Below are 27,884 nucleotides of genomic sequence, written 5' to 3'. Positions count from 1 at the left end.
CAAAAACACCAGGAGCTCCAATGTCATGTTTAGTGCGGCATTTTTGTAATATAAGATGGAAAAGCACCTCTAGGAGCAGCAAAATAAAACAGAACATCCCCATTACTTTCCTCACACAACTTTGTTACTGTTTGACAGTACCCTTCGTTGCTGACCTACATATGCATAGAAAGGGTCGCAGACAGTGATAAACACTGTGCTGTCGGAAAAAAATCTCATTTTGGTGTTTCTTAAACAGAGCTGTCATGTATGTTCTTTTTATTAGAATTTGAGCACAGTATTGGTTTGTGTTGCAAGCTTGCACACTCTTGCACTCCCAACAGCAGAGTGCACTCTACTACAAGGAACATCCATCCAACCAACCAATCAGTTAAACAACCAAACATGCTTTCAGGTTAATATATCTTTATAACTGTTTCCTAGCAGAAACCCTGTTATTTAAAGTGGTTATACAGGATGAAAGGGACGTCTGCCAGCTGTGTCAGAAATGCTGTCAGGAAGCAATTTGCACAACTGAACAATAATTATACTTGTTAGACAGATTTTTGACCACTGAGCAATTATGCATGTGATACTTAAAGCGCACGGAAATTAACAAGGTTTGCTTTCAGGTCTTGTGAGCTATGCAGTGCTCCCGCACTTGCAGCAGAGGATCTCATCCTGCTGGGTTAGGAATCCTTTCCCCACCAGTGAGCTGGAACATTTCCCACACTTAAAGCAGTCACTGTGCCACTGGCGATCCTCAAATGAGATAAATTTGGCTTCACCGAGAGCTATGAAGAGAAAACATGGAGATGAAAAGTGGGGCTGTGAGTGCCTTTTAGCAGATCACAAAGGCAGTAACTTATGCTCTAATAAGCAAAGTCCCTTCCTTCTTCCTTTAATAAATGTCAAAACCTGAGCTAAATGAAGTGAAGCTGCCATACACTGAGGCAAATTAGTTCCATCTAAAAATCTAAATAGGACTCTCTCACCACTTATTATGTCATGTCCACTGAGGGCTCCCAGATTAAATAAAACTCTCAGTTATCCTAATATATGGAAACTGGAGAAAAATTGGATCAATGAACACATGTGATTCATTCAGGGCCAGTCCTACCATTAGGTAGAGTGAGGTGAAATGCTGTGATGAAAACACAGCAAAACATCAGATACGTAATATTCTTGTTGTATTCTTTACTACCAGGTATGGAGACAATGCTTTTGGGAGTCTCTGTCTCATGGCGCCAAAATAATTTGATGGGTCTTTGGAACTATGCACCTTGGCCTGGTTGTGGGAACACCATTTGCAATTCCACCTCAGGCAGCAAAGTGTCTAGGGCCACCCTCAATTCACTGAAGGGTCCATGTTTTGACATGCACTACAACAATAGATGCTGACATAGCTGCCATATTGGCCCAAATATGAGCTGCTCCCTTAAAATTCCGCAGGCACTCATACCCATTCCATTTTACCACTGTTTCAGCAGCGATATCATAATAGCCAATTTTTGTAAGGCCACGAATTTAAGCCACGCTTTAACTTTTCATGGTCGGAATTCAGGGGGAAAAGTGAGGCTTATATTCGGGCCAATATGGTATATATTTCTGAGATTCAGAATTGGCCACTATGGGACCAACAATGTGCACATTTAAGCCAGCTTCCCTGAGCTGTCTTGTCCGTTTTAATTCAGGATGCATATCCACAGGTACACACTGCTTTGTATACGTAAGAAGATAAGAAGAGTCCTACTGGATCAGACCTAAGGCCCACCTAGTTCAATACTCATAGCTTTATCCTACTATGGATTTAACAGTTCACCATATTTGTTGGATACTGTGAATTATAAATATAAAAAGCACATTTTTATGGAGCTGTGGAAAGGTGGTGCTTAATTGCTTGCAATTAATTATGCCTGTAGAAGAAATTCCAGGGTCTGCTGTGTGTGAACTCACATACACAATGGAGAGAAAGGTTATGGCTGATTGAATTTCCCATCAGTTTTGTTTCTTTCTTTGAATGACGGGATCAGTAATTAATTGGCAGTGTTACCCCTCAGAACTGGGACAAGAGGTCATTCAATTTGTTTTTAAAAGGATCCAGCTAATGGTCTTAGAGTACTTTTAAATAGCCTCTGTGTGTTTGCCAAACATTTAATTATAAGCCATTTAAGCACAAATCTTGAAAGCAGTGTTCTATTTCTGGCAAGATCTGTTCTTCAATTCTGGGAATATGAAGGTGAGGCTAAATGATTCAAGCATGACACACAGAAAATGCCTTCTACGTCTTTCACTGCAGAGAGAATAACAGACACACCTGCCAGCCAGAGTTTCATAGGATGCTTGGCAATGCTAGGATTCACCAGATCACATGCTCAGGAAGTGGGTGAACTCTTACCATGGCACCCTTAAAAACAATTCCAGCTGCTGCTTAATGTGTTTGTGTGTACTAGAAATTGGAAAGGGGAGGACGACTCATTGAGATTTTGCTTTGCTTGAAACAGTTGTGTATTTTGTTGGTTATTTTGATTTTCAGAGGCTGGGAATAGATGCCTTTCCTCTTGCACTCATACTCTTTGACCCAAAATGTGGATGTAAACAAGGCCATGTTCGGAGTCGCCACTTACTTACCATGGTAACTGCATTGGTGTTGCTATTCTCACAGCAAAATGGGAACTCAGGGAGCTGCCTTACACTGAATCAGGCCATTGGCCAATCTGGTTCAATATTGTCTACAGTGATTGGCTCACCAGAGTTTTAGGCAAGGTGTCCTTCCAAGCCCTGTCTGGAGATGCTTGGGATTGAACCTTGGACCTTCTGCATGTAAGACAGATCCCTGACCACTGAACTTGGGCCCTTCTCCTAAAGAATTCATCTTGGATTTGACCTTTCCCCAAGATGTTCAGAGTAACATAGGCAGTTTCCTCTTCATTTTTATCCTCCATAACCATCTTGTGAGTTTATTTTTAGTTTGTTTATTCATTTGATTTTTATATTACTCCTTCTCCCAACTGGGAGCCCAGAGCAGCATGAAATATAATTAAAATCATCTTGTCATCACTAAATGCTTCACAGTGCCATAAAAAAATCTAAAACCATCAACTAGTGTACTAAAATTACAATCTAATATTTACAATTGGTGGGTCCCTGGCCATTCAGTTCCCAAAGGCCCGGGGTGAATTAATCGTTTTTTCACTAGTATCTATCTATCTATCTATCTGTCTGTCTGTCTGTCTGTCTATCTATCTATCTATCTATCTATCTATCTATCTATCCATCTATCTATCATCTATCTATTTGCAGTTAAAGTGAATACAATCAGAATAAAACTAAAAGGGCGAAAGTCCTGGGACAAGGTTCTCAACTCAAGATAATTCCTCCAGGTTAGTGGAGTTTGTAACCTGAAGCGTTTGTAACTCGAGGTACCACTGTAGTTCATACAACATGCAGACACCCATTGCTGACAGCAGCAACATAGCTGTCAACTTTCCCCCTTTTTTAAGGGAAATTCCCTTATTCCGAATAGGATTCGTCGCAAGAAAAGGGAAAAGTTGACAGCTATGAGCAGCAACTGTATAGCTTCTCCCTCCCTCCCCCTCCCTAAAATGTAGTCCAATGTATCCATGTTGCAAAATCCTGTATTTTCCCATTCCAGCTGCCAATTGTTGACTACCACTGGTAGAGTCACTAAACATAGAATAGTGTATTCAGCACTGCTTGTGTGGAGTTATGCCTGTGTAATGGGACTTCTGCTCCTTCTCTTCTAAGCACCTTCAAAATCTGCTCCAAAGGGTCCTCTAATCTCATGGGACAGATTTTGGGAGTATTCAGGGCGCTGCAGGGGAAAGGGCAGAAGGGGGGAAATTCTGCTACATGCACCAGAGAACAGCAGCATTGGATATGAACCAGGGTGCTGTGATAGCAAATAAATTACGCAAGATCTTACGGAGACGAAAGAGGGAACTAGGGATGTGGCCAATATTTTGTTATGTACCGTAACATTTTGTTTGAGCCTGAATCTCATTACAGCTCAAGAATTGTGGCAACAGGGCCACTTTCTCATGATCATATAAATGTCCTGCGGTAATAGTACTGCTCTCCAATTCACCATAAATAATTTTAGCACCCTGTGCTCATCCGTCAGCAATAAGGAGCACAAATGCTGCCAATGATTATATAGGAGGCTTGCTTCTGCCATAATGACCATCAAAATATGGACTGTATTTTGTCAGTTGGATAGTCAACAGTTACCTGTAATAGACTTGGTGCAGGCCACACACTTCTTTGCGTAGCGCCTGCTGAAGCACTCAAGGCAGTAGGGGTGTTCATCTTTGGAAATGAACCGCTGCCCTGCCAGCTGCTTCTCACATCCGGTACACAGAAAGCATTCTTTGTGCCAAGGCTGGTCATGATAGGTCACACCGCCAGCAGTTATCACCTATTGGATGATAAAGGAGCATTTGTAGCCAGATGCTGAACTTGGGCATTAAGTACAAAACCAAAGGTCAATAAGCACCACACTTCCTTGGTTAATTTATAAAAAGAGAGAGATGCTGAATATCCAGCGTACTTTGGAGTCACCCCACGATCAAGGAAAATGTCACTCCAGGTCTCTGTAGCAAGGGGAAAAGGCACTCTACACATGCTCAGAAGAATTATTTTCTTTTTTATTATTAATGTCCAACAGGGTTGGCTCTGAGACTATTCCTACAGAAACAGCTGCTGGTTGTAAAGGGGAAATGGATAAGGGGCTGCTGGACTGCCAACAGGAAATGCAACATTGAGATTTTTAGAAATACGGTATACTTAAACAGAAGGGCTCTGGCTTGGTGTTATATTGTGGAATTGCATGGGTGGATGGACAGCTGAAGCATACTTTCAAGACCATCCAATGTATGCCAATCAGAAGTCCCACTGTGTCCAATGGAGTTCACTTTCTAATAAGTGGTCTTAGGACTGAAGCCTTCATATGATTATCTCTCTAACAGTACAATCTCATATATGTCCATTAAAGGTAAAAGGTAAAGGTACCCCTGCCCGTACGGGCCAGTCTTGACAGACTCTAGGGTTGTGCGCTCATCTCACTCTAGAGGCCGGGAGCCAGTGCTGTCCGCAGACACTTCCGGGTCACGTGGCCAGCATGACGAAGCTGCTCTGGCGAACCGGTACCAAAGCAGCACACGGAAACGCCGTTTACCTTCCCGCTATAAAGCGGTGCCTATTTATCTACTTGCACTTAAGGGTGCTTTCGAACTGCTAGGTGGGCAGGAGCTGGGACCGAACGACGGGAGCTCACCCCGCCGCGGGGATTCGAACTGCCGACCATGCGATCGGCAAGTCCTAGGCGCTGAGGTTTTACCCACAGCGCCACCCGCGTTGTCCATTAAGAAGTCTAATTGTGTCAAATGGGACTTATTCCCAATAATGACACATCTGTGCCTCCTAGATTAGGCTTTCCCAACCTTGTGTCCTCCAATGTTGTTGACTACAACTTCCAACATCCCTCACCACTGGGTCTGATGGCTGGGACCCAAAGTTGGGAAATGCTGCACTAAATGATGACTTGGGGGGGGGGCACCCATCTTGTATCCCATAAGGTGCTCCTGAAATGTAAAATGCACCATTTAATGCATTGTTGGTGCTATTAGCATTCACCTTCTGCGCACCTGTTCACCGCGTGTAATTTTGACAATGGAAACAGATTCAGAGTATCTGCTTCCTCCCATCTCTTGGCAGTGAATTCTATCAAACCTGAGGATGTTTGCATCAGGGTCATTGTAAGAAAGAATATTTTTTGGTTTGTTAACAAACATTATACTGCTTAATATGAAGAGGGGTTTAAAGGTAATTATGGTCTCATGAATTATCTGAAGGAGTGCATTGCAGAGGGTGGCTGCTGTCACCAAGAGTGTCTGCTTCTCCTTTGTGGACAAATGACAACCCCCTGTTTGTGGAATGGACAGTGAAGTTCATTGTGATCACCTATCTCTCCACCCCCACTGCCCCAGTATTTTTCATTTGCTTCATTACCTTTTTGCAGGAGTAACAACACTGAGCAAATTGCTTCTCAAAACAAGGCACACAATAATTGTCGTTGTCCTTGGTAATCAAAGGCTTTGTCCCTAGCGGCTGCCGACAGTGCTGGCAAACAAAGCAAGCTTCGTGCCAACAACTTCCTTTAAACTCCATTTTGCGAGAACCTGCAAAACCAATCATGAAACCTGACAGATTATTGGCCGGCTGGGAATGCTGTATTAAAAACTGTGCTAAAACAGTATGGTTAGGACATTATTTCTTCATTATCAATAATAGCACAACAGCCCCAGTTCAGCCAAGCACAGAAACTCATGGTTAAATTCAAGTTTTAATGTCAAAGTGAAATGGCCATCTCAAAACTAATCAAAGGACATAAAAATAAGATATAGGGAGGTAAGGTATTAATATGTCCGATAGGGAAAGACATAATAATACATGTGGAGGTCTCTGCAGTTTGCCATATTTGTTTCAACAAATTTTCTTCTAAGTCTATGTAAGCATTACTGCTTTATTCTGCCTCAAGTATACAACCAACACAGGTGTTTGAAGCTGAGGAAACTTGACGTCAGCCACAGTCCATAGGTAACCTGCAGCATCTTGAAAAACACTCTGGTGTGATGTGCTTTCCTTCAAATCAATTTCTGCAGAAGCCCTGGTTATAATAATAATAATAATAATAATTTATTATTTGTACCCCACCCATCTGGCTGGGTTTCCCCAGCCACTCTGGGCGGCTTCCATAGAAACAAAAAATACAGTAAAATATCACAGATTAAAAGCTTCCCTGAACAGGGCTGCCTTAAGATGCCTTCTAAATGTCAGGTAGTTATTTATCGCTTTGACATCTGATGGGAGGGCGTTCCACAGGGCGGGCGCCACTACCAAGAAGGCCCTCTGCCTGGTTCCCTGTAGCTTTGCTTCTCGCAATGAGGGAACCGCCAGAAGGCCCTCGGCGCTGGACCTCAGCGTCCGGGCAGAACGATGGGGGTGGAGACACTCCTTCAGGTATACTGGACCGAAGCCGTTTAGGGCTTTAAAGTTCAGCACCAACACTTTGAATTGTGCTTGGAAACGTACTGGGAGCCAATGTAGGTCTTTCAAGACCGGTGTTATGTGGTCTCGGCGGCCGCCCCCAGTCACCAGTCTAGCTGCCGCATTCTGGATTAATTGTAGTTTCCGGGTCACCTTCAAAGGTAGGTCCACGTAGAGCGCATTGCAGTAGTCCAAGCGGGAGATAACCAGAGCATGCACCACTCTGGCGAGACAGTCCGCGGGCAGGTAGGGTCTCAGCCTGAGTACCAGGTGGAGTTGGTAGACAGCTGCCCTGGATACAGAATTGACCTGTGCCTCCATGGACAGCTGTGAGTCCAAAATGACTCCCAGGCTGCGCACCTGGTCCTTCAGGGGCACAGTTACCCTATTCAGGACCAGGGAGTCCTCCACACCAGCCCGCCCCCTGTCTCCCAAAAACAATACTTCTGTCTTGTCAGGATTCAACTTCAATCCATTAGCCGCCATACATCCTCCAACCGCCTCCAGGCGGTTAAACTGAGTTAAACTGAGGTGCGTACATTTGAGACAGCCATTGCACATGTGCGAATGATGATGCATGTGTAGATGAGAGCAGACATACAGATGACAGCTTCAGTGAATTGGAGTTTGTTGCAGGGAAGCAAATAAAGAAATGGACCTTGGGTGTAGACATCCCTGTCTCCCTTCTGGTCTGTACAGCAATGTTTTAGGTAAAAATCAGGAGCTTAAGTAAATCAGCAACATTTTGCAGCTAGTTTTTCTAATCCTGAGCTGTTTTCTAAGTTTACCATAAATGGAATACTATAACACTTAATGGAAAATATTTTCAATTGACTATTGAAAATAAATGCAAAGACATTAGTTAACCATGACTTTCTAACACCTTCAAGGACTTGAAATAGCATGGTTTGAAATTGCAGCACAGGGGAAGCTTTACACAGAGAGGAGGAAGGCAGTTCAGGAAAATAGCTGTTTTGTACAAGTGGTAATTGAATATAGGGTAAGTATAATGAAAACAATGAGGTTCTAATTAGCTCCAAGTCCTGGGAAGCATTAAACTCCTATAGCCAGTGCTTGTGTGAATTGAGCACCTTTTCAAGACTCTCGTATCTTATGCTGGAAAGTGTCAACACTGCATTATTCCATTTTAGCTTCATGTTGGGTCTACAAATTATTTCATTACTGCACTTTACCTGTACCAGTAAACAATTTTTAGCAAGCCTATTATCCTCCTTTTCTTTTTTTTTAGTTGATTATAAGTAGTAGAGGAAAATTGCCATATATATGCGATAATCTGAAATAAAACTCTGCTGTGAAACAAGCAGCCAAAAATAAGGGTGCCATCACATCTCTGTATCAGAACCAAGCAACAAAGAATGCAGGAGACCAAACCTCCCTGCATTTTTTTAGTAGTTGTGGGGGTTCTCTGGGGTTTACTGGAGAAGTGGCACAGGGTAGATGGAGGGTCTTAGTCCTTTGTGCCTACACCGCTCCCCCAACCTAAATGTTCCCCTGAGGCTGGTACTGGGCTCATGGTGGGGGTGTATGGGTACCTCAATAAAATTTTGAAAAGTTGTGAAATCCAGTGATGGTTCTATGCCAGACTTTATGGTATCACGTGTAGTTTGGCTCTCACATCTCTGCACTGCCCACTGTCTCTGTGACCCTTCTGATTGCATCTGACTAGGCTGCATGAATTAAAAGAAACTAGCTACCTATCCTATCAGTGCTTCATACCTTCAACCATAGTTTTCTAAATTCAGCTGCCAAATCCCATTCCTAAATCAACTCACAGGACTCAGCTATACAGCTGCAAATATAATGTCTTAGGTGTGTTTTAAGTGCATTATACAAATGTGACGTTAGATGGTGATGGTGAGCTTATGGCAAATTCAATATATTTTTCAAAACACTTTTTAAAAAAAGCATTTTCACAGTGTTTTTTTAAAATATGTGCATAGATTCCACCACAGTCACATTGGTCTTCCAATTTATTCAGAAGGGACCATAAGTACAGCTTAGACAGATTTAACATTAAGTAGACTAATTTAATTGTGTGACTGCTACTAGTGTCCAGCGTATTAAAATTTAAAATACTGGATCTGTCACACTTGTTTCCCATGCTGAGGAAATCTTGCCAAATGTGTTAACATTTATTTATTAATTTTGGTAAGGTGGATTGATTTGTGAATCGGATTTCTGAATTGTTCTATAGATAATCAATATCTTGAACATATAACTTGGCATGTTATTAGACAAAATAATCAGAAATTAGGGCCAGTTGTTTGGATAATAGCTTATATGTAGCAGAATGTTTCAGCGCCCATCTGCTAGAAAACATTCACTCTCTCCAGTTGCAACCTTGTAGCACCACCACAAAATAGTTATGTAACACAGAAATGGCTATTTTGGGACATGATACAAATAATTATCATAGCATGCTCTACTACTGTGGGACAGTCAATGGTATTCGCCAGATGTTTTTGGACTACAAATCCCATCAGCCCCAGCAACATGGCAAATGGTCTTTGATGACAGGAGTTGTTCACAACATCTATTGTTTTGTTGTTGTTAATTAAATTTCTTAGTTGCTTTTTCTTGCCCAAGGCAACCCAAAGTGACTTATAAGCAGGCCCCACCTTGGCTACCCCTGCACTAGGGCATCTGTCTAATATTTTTGGTATAGGCAAAATTTGATGCAAATCTGGCAATTTAGTACATAATTAAAATTTCCATTTGGGACACCTGGCCTGCACCCTGGCTTTGAATGGGTCTGAATTATTCAGTGACAGCATTTCAGTCTCAGATGCAAGTCTGAATTTGTACTCCCACTCTGCATAGCAGGAATTGCTGATTGCTGCCTATGCTCTGGCTGAATAAAGAACTGTGGCAGAGCACCTGTTACTCACAATTGTCAGAGCTGGCGGATAGGATCCAGAGCCCCCACAACTTTTCTTCTGGAGGAAGTGCAATGGGGAATGCATCAGTCTTATAAAATAGAGCGACAAGCCATGTGTGAGATGGGTGGCTCAACTGACCTCCATGAGGTAATTGAAAATGCTGCTCAAAAAAAGAAAAGTTGAGAAAGAATCCACCTGCCAGTGGTTCCCTGGGACTCCATTTTGTGACTGAAAGGCATGCCCAGAATTTAAGGTAAAAAAAAAAAAAAAAAGTTTTGGAGGCACAAAGAAGGTTTTGCGATTCCGAATAAGAAAACCTTGCCGCAGGAAACAGCCAGGCTATGGGATCCCAATGTCTATTTGTGTCACAAGTGGAATAGTACAACACCCAAAAGCATTTTTGGAGAAAAAAAGGTGTATTTCCTTTTTAAATTTAAGGATATTTAGGATCCCACTGGAGTGGTACAATGGGGAGTGCTCAGCTCCTGGGAAAGTAGCTTTCATTTTGAAGCAAATCTTTCAGGAAAAAGACATACAGAACGATGTGGATCTGCATAAGTAGCTATCCATAAAACTCACCTAATCACATTCCTAAAAGCTAAAAGAAGAAAGGGGAGGTAAAATGGCAAAAGGTGAAATGGCAACAGGTGGGTGAATTGGACAGTAAATAGCAAACTGGCCTCTGCATAAGGAATGTGAAACACGTGTAAAAATGAAGCATTCATCTGAAAAGGCCCTTGGATTAAAGAAGAGAGTTTCACCTTAATCGTACTTCTGCCTATTGAGCTCCACTAGACCAGTGTTCAAAATTAATTAAAACCGCCATGCGACCCTATTTATTTCGTTAGCAAAAGCTCCTTGTTATCTTACCAGGCATAATGGTCCTCTTGCAGTGGAAGCACTTTGATGAATACTCATTAGAATAACACTCTGTACACAGCAGGAGCTCATCTTTGGCAGCGAAAGGCTTTTCTACCAAAGACTGATGGCACTTGGCACACTTGAAGCACGCTTCATGCCAGTGGCAGCCTTTGTAAGCAAGATCCTTTGAGAGACAATGAATGCATGTTAATAAAAAGCAGGTGCTTCCTTTAAACACCGCCCGCCCGCCTCCAAACCACCAGTTGGATACAATCAAATCAGAAGGCGCTATGAGCCATTGGTTTCGGAATAATTGTCAAAAATGACCTGCAGGGCGACAGAATATTCTGTAGTTTAACCACATCGGAGGAAGTTTTCTGACCTTTTCTTCCTTGTCTACCCTCAAGCTGCATACTTTATCTGAGGTAGCACAGGATGAAAGGAACTGTTTGGAAAAGCCTGCAATCTGAACCACGTCTCTGCAAAATTGAATTCAGTGGGACTCACTCTCAGGTCAATGGAGTAAGAAAGGCAAAACTGACTCTTCTATTTGTGCTAGGGAAATGGGCTGTATATTGTCTTGTAGAACCCAAAGCCTATCTCCTCACCAGTGTGAGTTGTATGTGGCTTTGTACCATAGGTGCCTCCAAATTTTTGTGTCTAATTCTGGACATACGTTCTAAAATCCTGATTCGTATAGAATGGAGAGTCATACCCATGTACGTATGTATATAAGTGTATAAATCACACCCATACAGCAGACCGGATGTAAGAAAAGTTATGTTGCAATTGGAAGTCAGATGGATTTTCCATCTGAATACAGTCATCCCCAAAGGTCTAAATCTCAGTCTGGATTGGAGTAGTTTGTAGTTTCTTGTGAGTTGTTCCTGTGATTTTTACTGTATGCTATCCCAGAGTGTGATGGAATGCTATGGTCCCTTTAAATCTCCACCCCGGGAGAATTAGTATCCGAGTCAGCATTTCACCAGGGGCTGAGTGCCCTCGCAAGGTGGGAGCTGACCTAATTGTTGAGCATTAAGTTGCCTGCATATATAAGTGAAACACTTGAATATTTTGGATCATATTAGGTGGGGGGGGGGGGTTCATATAAGATTGTATTATATGAGTCATTTACAGCATGTCATGTATCATTTAACAATGTACTTAGACTGCCTTGATGAAGGGTGCCAAGATTTTACCTGGATATTTCGTTGTTGGAGTCCTCCTCATACAGTTTTTCAACTACAAGATTTAACACAGAGAATCTACACTCTGGACTTCAGTACAATATAGTTGAACTTTCGGATGCGGAGACATTGAATAGTACCGTAATTTGTAGGATTATATATATCACTTCAAGATTGACCAGAAACTGTGTGTGTGTGTAGAGAGAGAGATCTCATACCAATCAGAGTATTAGTACATGTCATTTTGTGATATTTTGTGTACAATACATTTAATATACTCTTATTTTTCCTATACAGAGTTGTGCTTTATGAGGAATTAAAGGAGGAACAAATCTCTATACACACATCCCACTGTGGTGTGCATAGTTTTCATGAAAAGTTCTGCCTGAGTTCTGAGAGAAAAGATGAAACCCAAAGATGTGAAGTTTTGTTTCCTTTTGATCATCCCCATTTGCCACTAAGATGCTATTTCTGTGATGAGTGAGGAGGCATTAGGAGATAAACAACAAAATGAAGTTGTCATTTGGCGAATAAAATATTTTAATCCAAACACATCTTTTCTTGAGATATCTTGCTTGCGGAGACAGTGTTATTACATAAAAATGATGAATGCCATTTATTTCCCTGCGAATCTTAGCAGTTACAGGGGAGGCTGTCTGTAATACAGACCAAGGGGAAGTCATTTTTCACTGGTTATTTGTCAGTGGAATTTATTTTAAGGTTTCCCTCGATCTTATCAGTTGAATTAAGCCCAGGCTAGAAAAGGAAATCTCTCTGGAATGAATTGTTAAAATAATACAACTAACTGGGTCCCCCCCCCCCCCCACTTTTTAAACCCAGATATTAAAGAAGAGAAGACATTATTCTGAGGGTTAATGCAGTTTAAAATCTCTATATTAAGCTGCTGAATTCAGATGATGGATGAAACCCATCCCATTGGGTCTGTAGGGAGCCTGCAAACTATTAAAAACCTGCATTTATCTGCAGAAGTTTAATGTCACAGGTTATATTGTTGCGCACCACCCCAATCTCTGAGCAGTGCAAAATCCCAGGGGTTCCAGATGCTTACCCAGGGTTCGTGTTTCCTTTGGAATGAGGGACAGTGGAGACTGTGGTGTTATTTTATATGTGCTTTATTTATACATATATACCACCTGAGCCTACACAGAGGGGTTCACAGCATTAAAACCCCAAGGGGGTCTTGCTTCTCCCATAGCGACAACCTTGGATTCCATGGTTCTGTCTCCCAGCTGCCCTGTCTGCAGCCGTACTTGTAGCTTCTAGCTTACAAAAATCAACTCTCACCTCTGGCCTTTGTCTTTCTACATACCAGCGAGTTGAGATAGCCCCCCCCCCCCCATTTGCCACTCTGTTGTCTAAACCACAGAGCCTAGGGCTTGCCGATCAGAAGGTCAGTGGTTCGAATTCCCGTGACGGGGTGAGCTCCCGTTGCTCAGTCCCAGCTCCTGCCAACCTAGCAGTTCGAAAGCACGTCAAAGTGCAAGTAGATAAATAGGTACCACTCCGGTGGGAAGGTAAACGGCATTTCCGTGCGCTGCTCTGGTTCGCCAGAAGCGGCTTAGTCATGCTGGCCACATGACCAGGAAGCTGTACGCTGGCTCCCTCGGCCAATAAAGCGAGATGAGCGCCGCAACCCCAGAGTCGCCCGCGACTGGACCTAACGGTCAGGGGTCCCTTTACCTTTACCTTTACTTGTTAGCTTATGGCCCATAATTAGTGGGCCAGTACTTTACCAGGAAGCCAGCCTGGCTATGCCAGGAATTGAATCAGTGCTGGGTCCAGGAATTAGAAGGAGGCTCAGACATACAACCTACCCCTCCACCCAACTAATAATAATATACTCTCTTGTTTTTGTTCCTTCCTGTCTATATCTATGGATGCATTATACCGATCTATGGATTTGGGTGTGTGTGTTTGTGTGCAGGTAATCTGGTGTACATATCAATGCTTCAGCCTTATTCTGTAGACAAGCACTTCAGTCAGTTCACCATTCAAACCTCATCTCCGATCTAACAAGAATGAATACTAGTGCTATATATTGGGCAGCGGCGAGTCACAAGCAACACAGGAGCAGTCAGAACCCCTCCAAACAAAGTCTCTACTTCATCTGCTGCCCCACACTTATGTCAGAAAAGGAGCATAGTTTCATGGCTCACAATCATTAGTTGTTGATCATGATAGATTCATGTCTGAGTTGAATTAAAACATTTTTTTAAGCCTGTGGGTGGTTTTCAATAAATGAGGAGCCCCTTTCCTTCTTTCCTGTCACTTCCAACATGACAGGCATGAGCAAATGAAGTTTGCTAGGAGGAAGAATCCTGAAGTTTTCAAGGTAGCAGGCCTGAGGCCAGACCCCTGGACCTGACTGCTTCCTAGTAACTACATAGTAGTAAATAAATAAAATATTTTTTTTAACTGCTTCTATAGTTAACTGCTGATTTTGAGCATTCAGCAAACACCCAGAACTCTGCTTCATGTGGAAAGTGTAGCTCTATTTAGGTATTTGAAGGCCCCAACTGGGCCAAAGGTGCCTGGCTGTGGGAAGATCTGTACAGCGCAGTGGCGTAGCGTGGGTTCTCAGCACCCGGGGCAAGGCAAGTAATTTGCGCCCCCTAACCCGGGGCAAGGCAAGTAATTTGCGCCCCCTAACCCGTGGATTTTAGCACTCGAGTCTCTTCCGCACCCCCTCCAGATGTTGCGCCAGGTGCAGCAGGCCCCCCTGCACCCCCCACGCTACGCCACTGCTCCCACCACAAGTCTTCAGGACAGCCATCCGAAGGCTGGTGCGGGGAGAAGGTCTCTCCGCCCGACCGCCAGGCTTCGGAGCAGCCTTCCGAAGGCTGGTGCGGGGAGAAGGTCTCTCCGCCCCACCGCCAGGCTTCGGAGCAGCCTTCCGAAGGCTGGCGCGGGGAGAAGGTCTCTCCGCCCGACCGCCAGGCTTCGGAGCAGCCTTCCGAAGGCTGGCGCGGGGAGAAGGTCTCTCCGCCCCACCGCCAGGCTTCGGAGCAGCCTTCCGAAGGCTGGCGCGGGGAGAAGGTCTCTCCGCCCCACTGCCAGGCTTCGGAGCATCCTTCCGAAGGCTGGCGTGGGGAGAAGGTCTCTCCGCCCCACCGCCAGGCTTCGGAGCAGCCATCCGAAGGCTGGCGCGGGGAGAAGGTCTCTCCGCCCCACCGCCAGGCTTCGGAGGAGCCTTCCGAAGGCTGGCGGTGGGGCGGAGAAACCTCCTCCCGCCGCCAGGCTTCGGAGCAGCCTTCCGAAGGCTGGCAGTGGGGCGGAGAGCCCTCCTCCCGCCCCCAGCCTTCGGAGCAGCCTTCCGAAGCCTGGCGACGGGAGGAGGTCTCTCCGCCCCACCGCCAGGCTTCGGAGCAGCCTTCCGAAGGCTGGCGCAGGGAGAAGGTCTCTCCGCCTCACCGCCAGGCTTCGGAGCAGCCTTCCGAAGGCTGGCGCGGGGAGGAGGTCTCTCCGCCCCACCGCCAGCCTTCGGAGGAGGTCCGAGGACAGTGGGGTTCCTGCTTCCTCCAGGAGGGCCGGCCAAACGCGCCCCCCCCAAATGTTGCGCCCGGTGCGGCTGGCACCCCTGGCACCCCCCACGCTACGCCACTGGTACAGCGTTCTTTCAGCATTCAGCTGAACATGCCTATGATCCCACCCTCACGATCACTGCAGGCTTCCCAATTGCAGGAAAGTTTCTAAGAACATTCAGCTGATTGCTCTTAGAAATATCTTTCAGGCTTTCCTGGTTTGGGACGGGGAGAACCGACTGGGACACTGAAGGCAGGGTAACACATGTGCCCCTATGATCTCTATATGTACTATTTCCACAAAGCTTGGAATAACACTGGAACAGTGTTGCTTCTGAAACAAATCAACACTTACCTTGAAGTCGCATTCAATGGGCTTCTTGCATTCTTCACAGATGTTAGCAAACAGGCTGTCATAGCACTTCACACAGTAAGCATTGTCTTCTTTTGTGGCGTATCTCTTTCCACAAAGGGAGGCCATGCAGTGATAGCAAGCAGACTGATCACTTGCCATTTTCAATTTTTCTTGATGTTTCTAGGGAGAAAATTGTCTATAATGAGTCTTTGGAACTGCAGCACACATGACTCTCCAGAATTTCCACATCCTTGCATTAAAAGGTCTTTGTGAATAATCTCCTATGAAGTAAAAGTCAGTCAATACAGCACCTAATAATATGCAGATTATCTTTTTTTAAAGTGCTATTAAAATCTACACCAACAGAGTATGCATTACGTCAAATCATGGGGTGGAGCTGCCTTGGGGCCCCCAATATCTTTTGGGAGCGGGAGAGGAAGCTGAGTGCAGAGGTGAGTGTGGCATAGCTTCAGTAGCCAGCTCCTCCTCCTCCTCCTATCATGGAAGGAGGCCAAACATGAGAGAGGAGCCACCAGCCATTGGAGCCATGCTCAGCCTCCTCCCAGTGACGTGGCATCACACATGTGTCATCACAAGCACACCTCGCTGGGCCCCCCCAATCTCTGGTGCAAGTTGGCACCTCTGGCATGTGTAATGGCTGTCTCAAGTGTACATACCTCAGCTTAACTGTCAAGTGAATGTGGCTTATTTTTCCTTTCAGATTGAAGCTGGTTTGGGTGGAAACAAACCAAACAGCAATGTTTCTCAAGAAACTGCAGGATACCTCTGCATCATGGGTAACACCATGTGTACACGGACTCAAAAGCCAGGGGTAGGAGTGCTCTGGAGTCACAGCAAACACCAGTAATGTGTACACAGCCAAAGAGTATGTCTTTTGTACCTGGCTCCAGTCAGTGAATTCTAGGATTCTAGAAAAAAACAAAGCCAATCCCACAAGCCTGAAACCTGATTCTGCTCATCCCTCTGTGCTTGGAAAACTCATTTGAATAAATACTCAAAAGTTCAGGATACAGCAGAAAAATCTTCTCAGGTTTGTAGGCAAGCTATTTTGGTTTGTTATATGCCCATTGGACCCAGAAGGACTTTACTAAAATTAGGACATGGTTCCTGAGAATCAGGGAGATCAGAAGCCAAAGAGTTCCCAGTGAAGTTGACCATTAAACATCTGCTGGATTCATTGAATTCTCTCTCTATTCATGTTATTGTGCAGCTCATGTCAAGAGTGCATGGTTTATTATGGACTCGGAGAAGAACTATGGAGGAGTGGGGGAATCCTTCAAGCCGTTTTTGAAAAGAAAATTATATATCATTGGTACGACAGTAACACTTTCCTAGCATATATGTCTCAGCATGTAGTAACTAAATGAGAAGGATAACCCAGAGTATTAAAAGTATTGGTTAATTTTTTTATGCTACGCACAGCTCCCAATTCCTATATTCAGCTCCATATACTGAATCACAGGCCGTAATGTGGTGTATTATTTTGTCTCAACATACATGGCTGTCTTATAGTGTGAATCAGATGACTGGTCCATCTAGTTCCAGTTTGTCGGGTCTGACTAACAGTGTTCTTCAAGGTTAGAAAAAGGAGATCTCTGCCCATTTAAGATCCTTTAAGTGAAGATAGGGTGGATTGAACTCTGGACCCCAGGCATGCAGGTCATGTGCTCTCCCACTGAGCTATGACCTCTTCCCTACAAGGTTTGGTGTCTCTTTCCTCAGGCCCATGGACTGGTCTGGGAATTTGTTCAGCTTCTTTCTTGCCCAAAGTGAAAAATCATGTCCCAAGGTAAATAAGTCTGGTTTCTCTTTGCATGCAGATATAGATATAGATAAAGATATATAAACAAGCTTCATTGGTTGAGAAAATGTCTGTGTTACAGAAGTAGAACCACACAGCACTGGTATTTCAGCTGAAAGAGCCACTGTGTGGTGATTTCCCTCCCAATATCTGTGTGGCAAAGTAAGTATTGTGAAGTAGTGTCCGCTTCTCAACACAGAAACATAAGAAGCTGCCTTATATCAAGTCAGACCACTGGTCCAGGTTTCTCAGTACTGTCTACAATGACTGGCAGTTCTCTCCAGGGGTTCAGGCAGGAGTCTCTCTCAGCCCTACTCAAGCACTACCTGAAGATGTCAGGGATTAAACCTGGAACCTTCTGAATGTACTGCATATGCAAGCTATGGCTATTCCCCAAATGGTTAGCTCCCAAATCTGAAGAAAAGGAGAACCAGTGTGGTGTGGTGGTTAGAGTGTTGCATTTGGATGCAGGAAAACCAGGTCTTCAGACTCACTCATCCAAAAAGCTCATTTGCTTACCTTGGAGCAGTCAATCACCCTCAAACTATTTCCTCACAGGGTTGTGGTGAGGGACACCCCACCATGCCCCCCTCCCCCAAGTTAACTCCATTAACAACTACCTAACCTACTGATAGCTGGGATAAGCTACTTCTATAGTTTAAAGAAATGGGGTAGAATATAATGTCAAACAAAGTGATTTTCATTATGCAGTAGCTTACACTGTTAACATGTGGAGACACTTTTATCATTTTAGTCTATGCGTCATGAAGGGGAAAATGACCAATAACAACTTAATTTTTTTGTCACATAGTTTGCAGGTGTCCTGATGTTCATGTAAAGATGGCAAGTAAATAGTGGGTAATTATCAGTGATTAAACCCCTGGTCCATTTATAAGCAACATAATTGACCACTGTTTGGAAGGAGGGAATTCAAAAATAACTCGAGTTCTGTTGACCAAAGCAATCCCATGCCCAGTTTTGCTTTGAGATGTCATTCTGGCCAAAGCAATGAGTCAATATGTCATGAATAACACTAAGCGACTAGCACTTATGTAGGAGAAAAATACCAGCCTTGAGTGCTTTTGACATCTGCTACTGTTTATTTAGCTGCAAGTAATGGGTTTGGTGCCAAGAATCATAGGAGGCGGCATAATCAGAAACTGAGGGTGGGTTTGGATGAGTTCAGACAACCAACCCACCACCAGGTTGGCCAAGTAAATGCCAGGAAACCTTACTTGAGATCAAAGGCTTTCTCAAGTAGACTAGAATCTGCAGCAAGAAATAAAATATCACCAGGTTTCCATCAACTCAGACTGAACAATTCCATGGTGGAAAGCCTGACCACTTGGCCAGTTGGTTTTCTGTAATGGTCTGACCTTTAAATAGTTCAACCCAACCATTTCAGTCTTGTTTATAAAGAGCATGAGCGTGTATGTGCTGCTGTGTGTAAAAATATAAAGGGCATTAGTTCAGGGCTGATTCACTCAGGCACTGGCACTACTTGACATCTCATTACTGGCTCACGCAAACCTCTGCGTCCTTCAGCTGAACCGGTTAACTGCCTCAGTGGGAGATGGGCACAACATTGTGTGCAAGGGATGTCAGGTAACAGAAAGCAGTGCTCTGTGGGGGCTGATTTCTTTCACATATGCAAGTCCTCACCTAATGGCACATTCACCAGATAATGGGTGTTCAAGTGTAAAAATATTGGTGAAACATACCCAACGACTAGAAAGACTGCAGAGAAATCCTCTGTGTGTTTCAACATTTTTTACCACCCGAAAAACATTTTATTACCAGTAAGTGTCAGGATAAAATAGATCTACTTTACATACAAAGAAGGTATCTGTCAGATTAATTCAGCCTCTTTTCCCATATGTATATCTCTCTCTCATTGATTTTGTCTTAAAAATAAAGGAATACTAAAAGCAACTAAAAACAACAACAATCCAGGTAAACCCTACAATTCCCAAATCCAGTATCTTACATAAAATCTAATTTTACCAACTTGCCATTGCACTCATGGTATCTTATTTGAAACTAGACAAAATAGAATGAAAAGCTTTTCATGTGTGGTAAAGAAAGAAAGAAAGAAAGAAAGAAAGAAAGACAGAAAGAAAGAAATATACTACTCAAACTTAGCTTTTAAATCTGATAATACAATTCATCCATTTACTCCAGTGAATCCAGGTGAATTATTTTTGAAGTGTTACATTCCATTATCATTCCTGTTGCCTGCAATTTAAATACTTTGTTTCCATTCAACAAGGAAAATGCCAGCAAGATTCAATTAGCAAGATGCTAATTTATTTCCGGTTCGGAGAAAGTATCCACAAGTTCAGCACAATCCTCTCAGGTATGGACTGTAGTGCTATTGTCCTACCTGTGGTGAGGATGCAATATTTGACATGGTTGATGACAGTGTGCAACCTGAACTTTCCGCTTTACCCGACTGTTTCCCTTTCACAGCAGAGCTATATTTCTGCCAATTACTTTCTGCAGTGCCTTTCATGATGGTCAAGTTCATTTTTCAGTGCCTTGTTAACATTTTGTTTTGTTAAAAAACAACACAGCATAATGAAAGAGCTTAAGAAGACCCCTGCTGGATCAAGCTGAAGACCAACCTAGTCCAGCCAGATGATCATGGAAAGTCTGAAAGCAGATCTTAGTACAATAGTAGTCTCTCCACATGATTCCCACCAACTGGTTTTTAGAGGCTTTTAGAGGCTTCCTGCTTCATGAGATTTCCTTCCCCAAATGGTGGAAAGAGACTTCAGAATCAGAGCTCTCCAATTCCTCAGATCTGGTCCTGAGCCACAATGGTGGCTCCAAAGCAACATGCATAGATTTTTATTTTTAAATCAGCTGATCAGGTGTTTGGTTGGAAAGAAGGAAAGGGAACTGAATTCAGCTCCCTGTTCCTAAATGAGTGCTTGACAGAATTTTAATCACATTGATGGGAATTCAACTCAGTTTTACCCAGAGTAGTACCACTGGAATGAATATGCCTAAATTAATTTCAGTGGCTCTACTCTGAGCTGAATACCAGACTTTGAAAGGACTCTATGCATGTTGCCCCAGTTGTGAGACTGGTTGAAGAGTAAGAAAATATAGGGATGAAAAGTTAGGAGAAAATGTGTGTAAAGTAGCTTGTATACTTAAAAAATGAGCCCCTTTGTGGGTACTAGAAAACAAGAAATTAGTGCTGACCAGTATAGAACAAAATGGAAAGGAAGAGGGCCAATCCAAGATAATTTGCTTCCTCAGATGGAACCTCAAATCACATCTCCCCAACAGGACTGACTCTACAGTTAGGCAGAGGCAGATGACTAATTTTCTGTATCATGAAGGGCAGCAATGTGTCCATGACTTAGCTTTTAGTTACAGTATGTTTTACTTCCAAAGAGGAGGAGTGAGAGCCTTGGGAACCATGTACTTAGACTGGAGAGGTGGACATCATTTTCTGTTCCACCTCAGGCAGCAAAATGTCTTGGGCCACCTCTGGTTCCCTACAAATCAATGTGCCCAGGTCCATTCAAGCGATGCTGGCACCCATAGGCCTGTCCCTGGCAGTAAAAATGTGACAACAAATTAAAACCTAACAATTTGCTGCCTGTTCATGACACCCCCAAGTCACCTGCTTGAGGTGACTGCCTCACTCTGCCCTAGATATGGCACTAGTGTACTATCTTGTCACCATGTGGATGCATCCCTTGTTCCAAGCACAACTATGTAGCTACAGCTGCTATGATTCACATACCCTCACACATAGCATCAATCTGGGAACATGGTGCTATACATTAGCAACACCCTGGATGCAGCAGACAAGTGGTTGGTGCTTTGGAAAAAGGAGGTGAGGATTTTCTACCAATAGGTGATTGGTGACCATTTGCCAAGGGAACCCCTCCTTCAAGGATTACCCTTCATGATGTCTGGCTCCCAGAAGCTGCTGTTTTTGTTTTTTAATCATGCACACAACCCTTTCCAGTCCACTAAGCAAATAAATCAGAGTAATTCATGAGAAGAAAACCTTGAAGGATCAAAATGAGCAGAGCCGTAGCCAAGATAAATCTGACCCACCTCGCACAATCCACTAGGCTTCCCCCCCCCCCCACATACCTTATTTTAGCCTTCACTGACCTGATGCCTTCTGGATGTTTTGGACTCCATTTCCCAACAGCTGTGGCTGATGGGAGTTGGGAGTCCAAAACATCCAGAAGGCACAAGCTGGGCGAAAGCTGCCTCACTGGAGATCCCACTCATTTCAGTAGGGCATATGCAAAAGAGCCTTTTGGTGGGTGGTGGAAGTTGGAATGCTATGGGCAAAATCAATATGTACCAGCATGGGTTTGTAAATGATTTTTAATGCTGAGAAAAACTTCTGAATTATATAATGCTTGGATTATTCCACCCACTTTTCCTGTGTTGAGCTGGTTTGGGAATAGAATAGTTTATGAAATACCAACTATTATCTAGCCCTCAGTTCACACACACAGATATGAGAACATGTAACTAATATATTAGACTCTCCTGCTAAAAATGAGTGGATGGCTGATAACTCTTGAGTTTTTAATTGTATTCCCTCAGGGTTTGTGGAATGTCAGAGAGGAGGAGTATAAGAAGAGGAGGAGGATGGAATGCTGATCTCAGACCAAAAATAGTGACTACTTTATTTGGCACAAGCAGTGGAAAATTCCTTGTCTCTGCATACTACAAAACTTCGTGTCAAAGTGATTTGCTGTGTCTACAACTGTGTCAAATGGCCTGCTATCTAAAATGACCGACAATACAATCCATCAAAGCAATCCCAGAAATGAGTGAGCATCTTATGCTGAAAACTATAGCCCATTTGCTTTTAAGTCATACAAAAGAGGGGGGTAGATAGATGTTCGAATGGGGAACACAAACTAGCACTCAAGTTAGTTGAGGGACCAAAGTGGTGGAATATTAAACTATTGCCCCTAAGGAAGATCATCTTAAGAGTTTACACTGTTAGGTACTGTGTGCATAAGATCTTTGGTTCAATCCCCAGCATTTGCAGCAAGGGCTTGGAAAAACTGCTGAGCCCCTTGTCAATCAGCATAGACAATACCAAGTGAGGAGAACTAATGGTCCTGGTTTTAAAAAGGAAAAGGGAAGAAAGTAGGTCATATGAAATTGATGGAGCATACTGGCTAAGAGGCTGTGTTATGAACCAGAAGCTCCTCAGTTCCAATCTTGTCTCTTCCATGGACTCACTGGTTAGCTAGGAAAGCCACTTCCTTTCAACCCCAGTCCTCTTCTCTGGAAGACTTCACTTACAAATTTGTTGTGAGGTTTACAACTAGGAGCACACCACCATGTATACTTAGGTGGGGTCGTGGTGGTGGTGAATTCTCCCCTGATTCCTCCCTAGTTTTTGTTTGTTTTGATGCAAACCTAAAGGCTCTCTCTTAGGTCTTATAAATACCTCCCTGCACCCTTGAGTGTGTGAGGCTGTTTTGACTACATAAGCAATGGGAAACACGGAATGCTGCTTGTGTCTGCCCTGTAAGGAGTGCCCTGCTGCAGCTCTGTCCACTCTATTACTGTAATCTAAAATGGCACCCCTGTGGAGTGGTCCAATCTTGTACCTTTCCCTGAACCTTTGTGAGACTCAAGAGAAAACAGGGAGTAGTGAGTGACTCATTAAAGGCTCTGTGGTATAAGATTTGAAGGACTCATCAACACTTCTGCTTTTCCCATGCTTTCTAGGCACAGGTGTGAGTGTTTGTTTGTTTGCCCTGCAGCTTGTCCTGAGAAAACCCTCTGCTTTCTGCCTAACTGTCGCAAGTATGACTTTTTGGATTGACATTTGCTCCGATTTAGCGGTAAACAGTGAGTTTCCTTGGGGAAAGTGGTGGGGCAAATGAAAAACCTCTCAGACCTGTGCCTAAAAAGCATGGAACAAGCAGAAGAAAAAACGAAACAAGTGGAAGTGTGGACAATCTCTAAGACAACACATCAAAATGATTAACAGACATCTCCCTACACTTGCTGTCTTCTGACCCCCAACCCCCAGTTTATAGATAAGGGAGCGAACATCATGCTGTTGAAACAGAATCTTTTCCACTGCTTTGATCTTAATCTCTAGAGAAACATGTTAACTTTAATTTTGCTGGAAGCTATATTTTGTGTTTGAGTAAATCAGATAAAGAAAGACTCCAAAGACCTGGTGCTACGCACATTAATGGACTACAAAGGTTGTCTGGTTCTTTCATTGTCTGCCTTATTTCCAAACACAGCGAATGTACAGTGAGTCACTGAATTGTTGCTTACACATGTGTAGAACCAGTGGCTATAAATATTATTCTGGGTCAGTAGCCCATCTGATCAATTGTTCTCAGCCTTTCTAACCTTTTATATCAGATCTAGAATTGCCATGTTAACAAAGCAACCTACTAGAATGCAGCCCCCTCCTAGCATCTGCTGCCATGATTTAGATGTTCCAAATCCAAAGGATGCTGCAGCATTAAGGTGGCTGTGTCGAGCATCCTTGATCCTTCCTGCTCTGTGACAATTCTAATCCATTTCCAAGTGTCTGTTCTCTTTCATGCCTTTGATCTTTAAAGCCTAATAACCCCATTTTAACAAAACTTACAAATTGTTGAAAGGGATGTGGGTGGCGCTGTGGTCTAAAGCACAGAGCCTAGGGCTTGCCGATCAGAAGGTCGGCAGTTCGAATCCCCGCAGCGGAGGGAGCTCCCATTGTTTGGTCCCTGCTCCTGCCAACCTAGCAGTTTGAAAGCAGGTCAAAATGCAAGTAGATAAATAGGTACTGCTCCGGCAGGAAGGTAAATGGCATTTCCGTGCGCTGCTCTGGTTCGCCAGAAGTGGCTTAGTCATGCTGGCCACATGACCCAGAAACTGTACGCTGGCTCCCTCGGCCAATAAAGCGAGATGAGCGCCGCAACACCAGAGTCGGTCACAACTGGACCTAACGGTCAGGGGTCCCTTTACCTTTACCTTACAAATTGTTAAAAATAGACTGCTGCTTTTAAAAAATATTTTTGAGATGAACCAATCATTTTGGGTGACCTAATAAAACCTTACAAAAATAGAGCATAATATACCAAATAGTGTAAAGCCCTTAAAAGGTTGCTTGGTGGTCTTCTTTCCCACTCTATTAATCTTGACCTAGTTTTGTAAAGAAAAACAGAACCCTAGATTTTTGAAAGTCCAGTTACACTACGTCAACCAGATCACCAATATCTATATGCTTGCTGACACTCTCAAAGACCTCTAATAGGTTATATGAGAAAGAATTACCCTTGAAGAAACCATGCTGGCTTTGCTTCAGCAAGGCTTGTTCTTCTATATATTTTATATATGTTTTACTGTGGTTTTATAATGGTTGGAAGCCATCCAGAGTAGCTGGGGTAACTCAGTCAGATGCGTGGCATCTAAACAAATAAATACTTATACGCTTGCATATTTTATTTTTAATATTATATTCCACCAGCCTGTAATTTCCAGGAACCCCCTTGGATCCTTTTTTAAAAATTGGTGTTACATTGGTTACTTTTCAGTCCTTAGAGATGGAGAGTGACCTGAGTAGCACTACATATTTTTGCTAGAAGATCAGCAATTTCACATTTGAGTTCTCTGAGAACTCTCAGGTAGACGCTGTTCTTTTCATCTGGCAGGCTTCTTGCCTCTAATAGCTGATAGCTGACTGTTAACTATGCTGGCATCGTTACTTTTTCATGTTGTTGTCTTCCCCCATGAGTTTAGTCTTGATAGAAGAATCTTGAAGAATCATACAATAAAAGTCTGCATATCACAGGAATATTGCATACAAGCATAGAGGCTCTGAAGCCTATAGAGCAACCAGGATTTCCCCAGTCACTTCAGTGTGAGAGGCAGAGTCTCTAGCTGGCAAATGGATGCATTCATAGAACTGTCCCTTCCCAGTTAAGTGAATGGGAATGCTTGGGTGCTCAAGAGTTCTGTGCACACACACAAAACACACAGAGCAGTTGGGACCCTCAAATTGGGAGACTGAGTATTGCATAGGTCACTGACGATCAGAGCCATCTTCAAACAAGCTTGCTTTTTCCTTAGGTCAATGTCACAAAGCAAACATTTTCTTTAGATTTCTACAGATTACGCAGCCTCAATCCTAGTGACCTGCATGGCAGCAAAATGAAATTCTTAGCAATGTGGTAACAGATTTATGGATAGATTTGTTCCAGCCAGCTCGGGGGGGGGGGGGGATATGTTAAGAAATGTCAAGCAATCGTATGGTATGACGAAAAATACGAGAACGAACATCAGATGGGAACAGACCAGATGTGAGAAAATGGTCTTCTTTTCAGTGAAAGTATGTGAACAGCTGGGGAAAAAATATGTTGTTAAAACAAGGAAGACTGAAGAAAAAATAATGCGGGGCATCAGTTCCAATGCTTCACCATCCTAATTGATAGTTTTAGACAGATTCCTAATGCAAAATGAGTATGGGATTTTAAATAGTACAGTATAAAATGACCTTCAGTTATAGGAAAGTTTCCTTTGTATGTTTACTGATACAAGATGGGCATAGCAATTGTGTGTGTGTCATGTACACACATTGTGTGTCATGTACACACATACATGAGAGGGGCAATGAGAATGAGAACACATACATGGTGAAGAAATTGCCACATTGAAAGCCCTGCTGACTCATTGCAACCAGGTTGGAATGAACCATTTCCCCCTTCCCCATTGACTCTAATGTGAGGGAATTTGCTGATTCGGGGTGGGGTAATGTTGGGGAAATAAGGGCATTAGGAATAGTGATGGTGGCTGAGCTTGCCACTGTATGGGGTGGAGGCGAGACTCCTGTGTCAGACCTCTCTCACCACTAGCACATCCACAGTCATAAGCACAAACTGATCAAAAGGATCAAAATACTATGGGTGGCCAGCACTGATTTAAAGGCTCATGCGGCCAGAAAAAGTAAGGGTGGAAAGTACAATAGAAAAGAGCTGAGTAACAAGGAATGAAACATGCCTTATAAATCTGATTAAACACATTGATGTACCATTCCATTTGAATGGAAGTTTCTTCCAGATAGTGTATTTAGGACTGTAGCTTTATTATGTGTTTTCACTGACAATAGCCTAGGAGGCTACATTATTTTGCACATTTATGTGCGACTAAGCCCCATGGAGCGCATGGAGGACTTGAATCTGAGAAAAACGTCATAATATTTCTTTGCATAACAGATATGTTGAATGGAAGGGTAGGCTGGAGAAAATGGCAGGTGAACTGTAAATATAATTACTTTAACTTACTTTAATTACTCTAAGAATTATACCATTTAGCAGACACACCACCCCTCCAAACAACTGTTTCAGTTTTTTTCTTTTTTGGTACAAGTAACTGAGTTTGCTTGAATTTGCTTCGTTAATTTTGCTGTTATATTGGCAGCACAAAATAGTATATGGAGACTTTTTTGAAAAATTACACACACACACACACACACACACACACACAGGCAACATAGAACATTTAATAATAGGAATAAGTATGATTCATAATTTTCAGGTAACCCAAATTTCACAACATTGACAACGTATGACCTGCTAGCCAGTAGGCAAACTGCAACTTCTGTTAGAACTACTACCACCCACATAATCTCTCAGCAAATCTTAATACCGGTTAGTTCTCCCAAGTTTAAAATGTGCATCCATTCTTTATTCCCCATGTGAGTTCCTTTCTTTGGCCATATAGCGAAATCTTAACTTTCATACGGTACATACAGAACTATAGGGAGGAGAGGAACCTGAAATTCTCCATTATGTTCTCTCATTATGGCAGCTGTGAGTGAGAATATCTTTGATATTGCTGTGAACAACTTTTTAAATCATCAAGTTTCATATATTAAAGAGCTAGAGAATGTAAGTTACTCAGATACTCACATTTTTCTACCAGTTGCCTCTTCTGATGCTTGGACAGGATGAGGAAAGATTGTAGATTTTCAGAGAAAGGGATCCAAGAGAAACAAGCAAAGCCTGCCAGACCTGTTTTGTCTCCTATGGGATTCCTTGGTTCTGCAGTAGGCAGCCAAGAAGATTACTCTGTTTCCTTTAGACCTCAAACAGCTGGGTCTCTTGCTGTTTTGTCATATACTGTCTGTGTTGGGAGTTAAACACAGAGCATGTAGGAGGA

The 27,884-nt window shown here is 43.1% G+C and overlaps 1 protein-coding gene across 1 annotated transcript; it reads right to left on the bottom strand.

The window, feature by feature from the left end:
* Positions 1-388: 388 nt before the first annotated feature.
* Positions 389-27,884, bottom strand: FHL5 (four and a half LIM domains 5). Its single transcript, XM_080997542.1, has 6 exons — positions 27,635-27,884; positions 15,893-16,072; positions 10,818-10,992; positions 6,010-6,179; positions 4,231-4,417; positions 389-773 (listed from the first exon to the last, which is right to left on the bottom strand). Exons 2-6 carry the CDS (start codon positions 16,049-16,051, stop codon positions 622-624), a joined length of 843 nt encoding a protein of 280 aa, XP_080853668.1. The 5' UTR covers positions 16,052-16,072; positions 27,635-27,884; the 3' UTR covers positions 389-621.

The sequence above is a fragment of the Podarcis pityusensis genome (assembly GCF_964106645.2).
Source record: "Podarcis pityusensis genome assembly, chromosome: 3".
Lineage (NCBI taxonomy): Eukaryota > Metazoa > Chordata > Lepidosauria > Squamata > Lacertidae > Podarcis > Podarcis pityusensis.
The sequence above is the reverse complement of the archived record's forward strand: the minus strand, read 5'-3'. Positions and strand labels throughout refer to the sequence as shown.